Source organism: Belonocnema kinseyi, chromosome 2 (assembly GCF_010883055.1).
Source record: "Belonocnema kinseyi isolate 2016_QV_RU_SX_M_011 chromosome 2, B_treatae_v1, whole genome shotgun sequence".
Taxonomy (NCBI): Eukaryota; Metazoa; Arthropoda; class Insecta; order Hymenoptera; family Cynipidae; genus Belonocnema; species Belonocnema kinseyi.
This window is the reverse complement of record NC_046658.1, coordinates 9,551,310-9,561,949: the sequence shown is the minus strand read 5'-3', so window position 1 is coordinate 9,561,949 and position 10,640 is coordinate 9,551,310. Positions and strand designations below refer to the sequence as shown.

At 32.3% G+C, this 10,640-nt stretch overlaps 1 protein-coding gene across 2 annotated transcripts in view; it reads left to right on the top strand.

The window, feature by feature from the left end:
- Positions 1-10,640, top strand: part of LOC117167456 (glutamine synthetase 2 cytoplasmic-like) — a 168,604-nt gene that overhangs the window by 96,136 nt on the left and 61,828 nt on the right. Inside the window, exon 1 of one of the 2 annotated variants that reach the window (XM_033352410.1) lies at positions 8,939-9,406. The exons of the other annotated variant lie outside the window; for it this stretch is intronic. Coding sequence (XP_033208301.1) covers positions 9,300-9,406 — 107 coding nt within the window. The 5' untranslated portion in view covers positions 8,939-9,299. Of the gene's footprint in view, positions 1-8,938; positions 9,407-10,640 lie in introns of those variants that run through there. 2 annotated transcript variants of the gene reach the window in all.

Sequence of the window (10,640 nt, the reverse complement as noted above, 5' to 3'; positions counted from 1 at the left end):
CATTTCCATATGTCTTGCGAATTCTCGGAGGGGGGGGGGGGATATATTTTGTTCGTTTTTTTCATTGTCACATTTAAAAATAAATTCAAGGATAATCTTATCATTGAAATATACCTTCAGAGTAAGGAAGAAGTGACATTATTCTGCGAACTTTAAAATAGGAATGATGTAACCATAAAATTCGAAGTTTATTACACCACTACAAACTCTATAACTGTCCCCTGTCTTTATATCTGATGCATATAGAAGTCCAATAGCACAGGTCGACATGTGGTTATGGAAATGTATATAAACTTAAATTAAATTTTTAACTGCATATAATTTTTAATATTATTCAGTCAGTTTTCAATCAATCAGATTAAAAATTAAGATAGTAGGAAAAAATAATTTAACTTGAAATTTATTGAGGACGAAAATCATTGAAATTTTTTAATTAACAACCTTTATCATTTTAAAACAACCCAGTGGGCACACAATGGTAGAACGTAATTGGAACGTTCTAAAAACGTTTCTTGGACGTACAATTCAAAAGACGTCATTTAAACGTTTTAAAAACTGTTCTGAGTAAGATCAAATAATGTTCTGGAAACGTTTCATGTTCAAAATACGTCTTTAAAACGTATCTAGAGCATTGTATGTTTATGGAACGTTTTATGGACTGATTTAGGACATTTTTAAGCCGTTCTAAGGATCTTTTTTAACACTTGTGCCCACTGGGAAGTTGAAAAATAAATTTAAATCATCAAAAATTTTTGAACTAAAATATGGATATGTAAAGAAGAACATTAATTTTTCACTAAAAAATACGAACTTTGAACAAAGTACATAAATTTTAACCAAAAGCCAAGTTGTTGATTCTTTTTTTGAATAAATTAGTTCAAATTTCAAATAAAATGCATTAAACCCACAAAACGTTATATTTTTAACCAAAAAGATGAATTTTCAATAATACAGTTGAATTCTTGACCAAAAATGATGATTTTTTTAACAAAATAGTTACATTTTTAAGAAAATAATTAAATAATTAATAAAATAGTTCCAATTCTAATAAAATAGTTAAATTTTCAAACCAATGGCCGAATTTTAAAAGAAGATTAAATTTTAAGCAAAAACAGTTGCTATTTTTCTTTATTCATAATGTGTCCCCTAAGGGTTTACATGACTTCCATTCCTTAAAATCTTTCCGTTTATATCTGTATTGTTTTTACATTCTTATCCTTTCTATATATACAATTATTTACAACTATTTACATAAAGTCCTATATCTAATTTCTTATTTTTATTTCCTGCGATAGCGAAATTTAGGACTTATTAGCAAACGAGTGAGCGAGCGAACGAAAGCGAGTGTGCAAGCGAGAGAGAGAGAGAGAGAGAGCATAAGAACGCAAACGCACCTTAGTCTACTTAACATTTATCTTATCTTTACTTACCATTTTTACGCTTCTAATCTAAGCGACTTACGTTTTCTTTTTCTTTCACTTTTTTGTATCTGCATTTACCTTTTTTCACGTGCATCCCTTCATTCTCTCTCATTCGCTCCTCTAGCACCCGCCAACTCCTTCATCCATTCTTCTCCTAATCCATCTTCCCCTAGAATCTTAACCACATTTTCTTGCCAGCTTCCTTTATCTTTCATTCCTCTCCTACATCCTTCCCGTACATTCTCCCATGTTTGCTCCTCCCATTCACATATTCTACACTTTCTGTTCTCTTCTTTTTCCTAGTACATCCCCTCCCTTACCTCGTTTCCCAATCTAAATCTTGCTATTCTGGTCCACCTTCTCTCTCCCCATCCCTTTTCTAAATACTTTGGCACCCCTTCCTTTTTTATCATCTTATACCATTTATTGTATTTTGATTTCTCAATCGCTCCCCATCTTTCTATTAATCGTCTTTCCCTCTCCCTTTTTTCCAATTCTTCATAGTTTACTCCAGTCCCGTCGTCTATTTCTCTATCATTAAAGAACTCCCTCCTTTCTTCTTCCCATCTCGTTAATTCAATCGCCGTCCCTCTCCTCTCTTCTACCTCAATCAAACACTTTCTCGCCAACTCCCCTCCTTTTTCCTCCCATACCATACCAGCCATACCAGCGTATCAAATAACCACATTCTCCTTCTCCAATTTTTTTAAACCTTCTTTTTCCTATTCCTCATATCTGTTTCATTACCCCTGCTGCTTTTTTTATCCCTTATCTTATATGAGCTATATGATCTCCATTCGTTTGTAAGATATATCCCAAATATTTATACTCTTTGACTTCTTCTAACTTTATTCCTTTCCATCGCCCTGTCCGTTCTTTCGTCCTTTCCCCACCTTTTCTAAACCTCATTATCTTTGTATTTTCTACATTTACCTTCAGCTTTTTCCCATCTAAGTATTTCTCTAATCCTGTCATTAATCCCTCCAACCCTTCTTCATCCTCTACCATCAACACTATGTCGTCTGCGTATTCCAGTGTATATACCTTTTCCTTCCCTATCCTAACTCCTCCCCAACCCTTTCTCCTCATTTCTTTTTTCGTTTCATTTCGTTTAATTTCATTTTCGAGCAAATTAGATTAGTATTTTTAAACAAAAAGATGAATTTTTGAGCCAAAAAGACAAATGTGCAACAATAAAGTTTTTGAAATTTCGTTACAATTCTGAAGTACGAAAAGAATTTTTTTTAATTTATTTTTTCTTTATCTCAAAAATTCTCTTTTCAAATCAAAAGTAAGAGAAATTAATTAATTTCAAAATAATAATAAAAGTAGAATATTTTTAGGCCCTCTTTAATTTGAATATAATTAGGTAATTCATCGAGTAATTCAGTGTTCACAACATTTTTGGCGTACAGAGCCAGCCGACCGACTCAGCTATAGTAAAGATTGCTATAGTGATGGCGAAGGCTAACGCGAGAAACAGAAAATCACGTTCGGTTTGGGAATTCAACAATTTTCAGTGTGCCCCGTGGCCCCACCCCGCCATTTGATATGATCGTGTGGACGCGGTTGCCATAGAAACGAAGAAAAGTTGTAGAGAGCAGCACCTCGATATGTTCGAAAACGTAGTTACGTATATATATCGGCCGTCCTCACTCCTGACCCTTGCCGCATCTAAGTAAAAAATCTTTGGTTGCGCGAAAGGTGGCACGTCGTGCCCTTGCGGATTTTCTTTCAAGCTATCAGCCCAAAACTGCAAGACTAAATTGAAGGTGGTAGCAAAATCTTAACTGTACTATGCTGAATAGTATACTACTAGTATACTATTCTTAACTGATTAGTCAAAAACTTTTTTACATTTTCATCCTAATGAGAAAGTATTGGTTTTATGTGAAAAATGACTTTCGCGGATTCTATCAAAGGTCGAAGTTTTGAGACACCCTAAATCAGAAAAAAGACAGTTTTTTCGTCAGTGTCTGTCTGTCGTCGTTGCCGTCGTTGTCGTTGTAGTCTGTAAACACGGTAACATTTAAAGGAATTATTTGATTGGATTCCCCTTTGGCACGCTTTATAAGGATATGAAAAGAAGGGACCAAACCAAACGAAAATGAACATTTGTAGCGAAGCGAAGCGCGATATGGGAAAAAGACTGAAGAAGAAAAACGTTACTTTTTCAAGGCCGTACAAGATTGTCTAAACAACTTTTTAAATTTTGCTAACAAAAAATCGAAAATTTCAATTTTTATCGTAAAAAAAGTAATGGAAAAGAAATAACTCCATTTTGTGTTAAACAAAGCAAGATGCGACAAGAGATAAATTGACCAAAATTGGGCACCTAAAAAAGAATAGCAAATTTTTCAGGAATTATTTTTTAATAGGGTAAGTAGTTTTTGTTTTATTTTTGAAAAACAACATTTAAGCTAGTCATTCCCCTACTGCAAATACCTATATAGGTGTCTGTAAAGGTCGCTAATAGAATTCTATATGAGGATCCTATAAGTGACCTATACAGGGTCCTTTACAGGGTTACCTATATAGGTCAGTATGGATGCCACCTATCGGAAATGAAACAGTTTCTTGCATAGGAACCTTTATAGAATCCTAAATGATTTTATGCTAAGGATATAGGTTCCTTCTTCCTACGTTAGAATCCATATTAGAACCTGTACAGGTTCCTATTACTAGGCAATCGGATAGTCAAAAATAACTACTGCACCGCTGATCTGCTATAGGAAACTACAGCGCAACACTTCCAGTTCATCATCTGTCCTATCTAGGTCACTAATAGGATTCTATATAATTTCCTATGCAGGAAGCTGTTTCATTTCCTATAGGTGGCTCCTATACTGACCTATATAGGTGACCCTATATAGGATCCTATATAGGTCACTTGTAGGATCCTTATATAGAATCATATTAGTGACCTCTATAGGTATTTGCAATAGGGTCTAAAAGAATGTGGCGGGCGAAAATACGAAAAGGACAAGTTCTTAAACCCGTCGTGAATCTCCGTCAACTTATGCTGCACAATCACATTAATACGCACATTATTATTATCATTATTAGTATTTGTATTCATAACAATGTAGTACGAACATTCACTGATGCAACTAACTTATCCTTTGCGCATATACAAAGTATGCATTAATATACATATAAACACACGCATCGCATGCAAATCACGTTGAAAGAAGGGGTTTGAAGATTCCTTATATACTAAATGGTGAAAGTTTTTGAATTTGTGAGTAACGGCATGGTGATCAATAACTCTACTTAGAAACATTCAAAATTAAAAGTATAAACAGGAAAATATTCTGTTTTAATCAGCTCAAAAGTGGGATTAAATTAAATCCAAAAATATCTATAGGTTTTTTTGTCTTTTTTCAATCATCGGCAGATTCGGCTAACCTCGGCAAATTATCGGAGCTATTCGAATTTTTTGATATAGTAATTCGTAATTTCATTAACTGAAGCTTACAATTTCTGTTAGCGTCTATCACAGAAAATAAAAATATCTCTTATTTCTTTTCACGTACTCATTAACTATATTAATCTTTAGAATCTTTATATTAACTTATATACCTCAAACTTTTAATTTCTGCAATTGCTTTTATATAATTCGATAATATCATTATTATTTTTTATATATTAAGTTTTGATATTCTAATTGTAAACTTTTGTAATAACGCTAACCATAATTTTTATATCTACGCGATTTCCCCAAATCGCAATAGACTATATCAATTATTTATAATGAAATAGCAAGTATTGTTATTAAATTTCTTTCAGTGTATATCAAATATAATATATTTTTTATATACCTCTGCTTGGTTTTTGCTTATTCAGAAATTGCAAAATAAAGTACAAATTGTATTTATCATGATTACTTCATTATTTGCGTCTTATTTCGCATTAAATGTTATACTTAGCTGCGCTAAAACTTATATTATTTCAATAAATATATATAATGAAAATTCATAATATACATAAAAATTGGAACATGCTTATTCATATCGCCCTGTTTTTAATAATTTTAAAATTTTTTAATCGTGTTTTTTATGATGAAAAGAAAAATTACGCTACCTATTAAAAAATATTCGTACAAAATTTGTAAATCTTTTTTGGTTGAATACATTTTTTCTTATTTATTATCGTAGCTTGTATCGCTTGTACACAAATGTAATTTTCTTATTTTCATCAATGTTTTTCAAAAAAAACTCATTATCCTATGAAAAATTAATTTAAGATAAATTTGTAGACCTTTTTCAGGTGCAACATTTTTTTCAAATTATGTCTTTTCGTATCTTACTTTGTTTGCCCACGAAATAGAGTCATTGCTTTTTGATTAGTTTTTTTTCGATCAAAGTTTAAATTTTAGATTTTTTAAAACAAAATTCAAAAAGTTATTAAGACAATTTTTTTTAGGCAGTTACAGAGTATCGCGTCTCTTCTTCCCAGTGGGCACGAGCGTTAAGGGCATGTGATACTTAGAAAATTGTCGATTTTACCAGTTTTAGGTTCCCCCGGCTTTTTTTCTAGAACAATAAATATTTTGTCTTAAAAATTTGGGAAATGAGAGCGAACATGCTAACGGACGTCCCCACATACTTTTTTTTGGGTTAATTAAAAAAGTTTTAATTTAGCAAAATGTGATTAATTTTCATAGCGCTTAGAAAATAGTATCGATTTTTTCAGTGTAATGATAAATAACAAGCAGAGAGTCTGAAATTGAAATAAGGATATCATCATAAATAACAAGCAGAGAGACTATATCAATATAGTAGCCGACACTCAAGGGTCCTTTGTTAAGCTTTCGGATTAAAATTTAGAAATATATTTCTTTTAATTTCATAGTTAACAGCCTAAAACATAATAATTCGGAATCTACGGGTTTCGATGACATCAGATATCTAACTTTTTTTTTTAATGCTTAAAATTGGAATTAATAGAACGTTTCTCGTAAATGGAATGAGATACGCCAAAAAAGACAACATTTTTGAATTTAACTAGAAAATTGTATATCAGTATATAAGTTATAATTATAAATAAGTATAATGAGAAAATTCATCAATTAAAAAAAGTGTTAATAGTTTGAAGAGAAATTTAAAAAGGGAGAGCGGATTAGCCACGATCAACTACTGTAAATAACTCTGCCCGCCGGGTACGTGACAAATACAAAAGGAACATTATATTACCGTCGCACCACTCTTAAAACGACCACTAGAAGGATCTTGAAAAGGACCCAAATCTCTCAAACTATCTGCGAGACTATTTTGTTTCAAATCGACTTTGTTTATAGATTCAAATGGGCCAAGCTATTTCGCTAAAGAAAACTCAGAGATTTCTTTCGGTAGGGTAGTTCCGAGAGATTAGTTACTATGTTTATTTGTAAGTCTCCTACCGAAAGAAATCTCTGAGTTTTCTCCAGCGAAATAGCCTGGCCCATTTGAGTCTATAAATAGAGTCGATTTGAAACAATATAGTCTCGGAGATAGTCTGAGAGATTTGGGTCCTTTTCAAGATCCTTTTAGTGGTCCTTTTAAGAGTGGTGCGATGATAATATAATGTTCCTTTTGTATTCGTCACGTACCGGGCGGGCAGAGTTATTTACAGTAGTTGGCCGTGGCTAATCCGCTCTCCCTTTTTAAATTTCTTTTCAAATTATTAACACTTTTTTTCAATTGATAAATTTTCTCATTATACTTATTTATAATTATAACTTATATACTAATATACAATTTTCTAGTTGAATTAAAAAATGTTGTCTTTTTTGGCGTATCTCATTCCATTTACGAGAAACGTTGTATTAATTCCAATTTTAAGCATTTAAAAAAAAGTTAGGTATCTGAAATCATCGAAACCCATAGATTCCGAATTATTATGTTTTAGGCTGTTAACTATGAAATTAAAAAAAAATCTATTTCTAAATTTTAATCCGAAAGCTTAACAAAGGACCCTTGAGTGTCGGCTACTATATTGATATAGCCTCTCTGCTTGTTATTTATGATCGAATTCTTATTTCAATTTCAGACTCTCTGCTTGTTATTTATGATCGTATTGCTATTTCAATTCCGGAAAGGACATTTTAAAGCCTTTAAAACATTTAAAAGAACTACCTGGATCTTAAAATATATCCACCTGATTGCCTGCGGAGAATTTCTCTGAGCTACTCTGACCTAAAGAATTTTTAGTGTATACTCAGAGATTCTTTTCGGTAGGGTCCAAAGTTTTCGGCCAAAAATATTATATAGTTTGGAAGTAACGCTCGGGTGAATTGTAACACACATAACCTCGAAATATACATGCACGTTGTTAGCAATATAAAAAATTTTTTGATAAAAAAAAACACAAAAAAGTGTGCAGGGACGTCCGTTAGCATGTTCGCTATTTTTCCAGATTTTGAAGGCATAATATTTCTTAAACCCAAAAAAAAAGCCAGGGGAATCTAACACTGAAAATATCGATACTATTTCCTAAGCGCTATGCAAATTAATCACATTTTTCTAAATTAAAACTTTTTTGAATTAACCCACAAAAAAAGTGTGTTGGGACGTCCGTCAGTATGTTCACTATAATTTCCCAATTTTTTAAGACAAAATATTTATTATTCTAGAAAAAAAGTCGGGAGAACCTAAAACTGGTAAAATCGACAATTTTCTAAGTATCAAATGACCTTAAAGAACATTTTTAGAACGCCTTAAAAATGTCCTAATTCAGTCCATATAATGTTCCATAAACATAAAATGTTCTAGAGACGTTTTAAAGACGTATTTCGAAAATAAAACGTTTTTAGAACATTATTTGGTTTGACTTAGGACAGTTTTTAAGACGTTCAAATGACGTCTTTTGACTTGTACGTCCAAGAAAAGTTTTTATGACGTTCCAATTACGTTCTAAAACTTTGTGCCCGCTGGTTCATGACTTTTTCCTATAGTACGCTTTATTTGGCTTCAAATGTCCATTTTCGTTTGGTTTTTTGGATTTTGAAAATTCTATAACTTTGGTAAATTTTATTTTATCACAAAAAGTCATAGGGATAAATTGTTCGTATTATTGTCTGGCATAAATACCTGTCAATAGAATTTTTTAATCTTAAAGAAAGTGGTCTCAAAATTGTTGCAAATGCTCTATTAGAATTCTTTTCAAAAATGGCTGGTTAACGAACAAGATCTTTCATTTTGGGCCTTCAAACTGTGTGCCAAAGCACAATTCAATATGATTAGTCTTTGGAAAGTTATCGGGTATACAGACAGAACAACGGCAACAACGAAAATGACACACAGACATCGCCGTAAAAACCTTTTTTTCAGACTCAGGGGGCCTCAAGACGACGAAATTTGATGAGATCCGCGAAAGCCATTTTTCACATAAAACTAATATCTTTACCTTAATGTAGAACTCCTCTTCTAAGTGTCTCATCAAGAATTGTTTTTAAACACGGCGCCACTGGCTGGAAGGGATACCTATATAAATATTTCGTACTCGAGAGTTTGTCGTCCAGTAATTACAGAAGCTTGAAGCTGTGCGAACGAGTCATCGATTCAAGGTTTCTCGTGCTCTCGTTTTTACTGCCTTTGGTAACATTTCACTCTGTGCGCATAATTTTCGACTGTTTTGAACCCGCATTCTTCCCTGGAAGTCGCAGGCGCTTCTGCTTGCATCCATTCAAATATACATGCATGCACGCATGCATGTACATGCGTACATGCCGTAGAACAACGCTGTTAAGTATATATACTTGTAGGCGGTGTTCTGGCGCAGTAGCACGCAATCGCCCAAAAAGCCATTCTCTGGGAGAAAGTGTAGTGAAAAGAACACTGTTTGACTGACCACCTTTTTTATTTTATTGTAAAGATCAATTATTTGAACGTTTTCAATATGCGTTTGAATATATTTGTAAATATAAACATTTTCGAAGTCGGCATTCTCCAAAGGGCTGTGTCAGGTGGTGGATCAGAATGGACTAGTTTCGCAAGATGCTTCAGGTGAGTGAATTTTCCCGAGAGAGGTGTTTCTTCAAAACAAACTATAATAAAGCCAAACAAAAAAAATGGTAAAAAACCTTTCTTTTAAGCAAAGCAAAACTCATTAATATCATGCGGAAAACATTTTGTATGTTATTTTTTTACACATATTAGCGAAAGCGTCAGTTAATAATAAATTATAATGTACTTTCGAAAGCGAACTCAGAAAATCCCAGTCCACACAAACCGATGGGATCCCGGCGGGATCTTCGTAAGAGTTCTTACAAGATTCATGTGGATTCATGTGCAAGACTTCGGTGGACAGCTTTCGCCATATATACATGATTAAGATGCTGATGGGATACGTATCTTATAGCAGGGACTCCCACCCCTCTCGCAAGTTTCTTGTAATCACGTTTTGAGAGTATTAACCAGATGGTGACAGTATGCAGAACTAGAAAACCAATATTTTTACAAAATCGGGTTTATTGTATAAAATTTCGTTTAAACTTTGATATACGTTGTGTGGAATGTATTCAAAATCTCTTAATCTAATATAGTAATTAAAAAAAGTATTAAAATTTTAACTTTAATATTGATAATTATTTATCCCTTTCAATATCACCATTTCTTTAAATTAATATCTTTCATTACAAAAAAAAAAAGATTTTCTTATTTTTATTGGCTTATCAAAAAATAAATAAATAATTTTTTCACCCTGTGATGTCTCAAGACCTTCAATCAACTTTTTATTTTTGTAAAAAATTGAACATTCTATTTATAAACGATACCCAAGGCCGATTTTTAAACTCTGTGAAATTTTAGTCACAAAACTTGAAAAATTTACTCGGAATTGGTTAATTTTTTTAGATTAAACTTTTTTTACCCGCAATCAGAAACTCACTATGTTGACCGAAGCAGGTTTTCATATTTTAGAAACTGAAAATGGAATTTTTTCACAATTAGCAGTAGACTCTACCCTACCGAAAAGAATCTTTGAGTATATACTAAAGATTCTTTAGGTCAAAGAATCTCAAAGATATTCTCCGCAGGCACTCAGGTAGATATTTTTAAAGGTCCAGGAAGCTCGTTTAAATGGTCTGAAGGCTTTAAAATATCCTTTCGTTTCTCGTAAATTAAATGAGATACACCAAAAAAGACAACATTTTTGAATTCAACTAGAAAATTGTATATTATTATATAAGTTATAATTATAAATAAGTATAATGAGAAAATTCATCAATTAAAAAAAAGT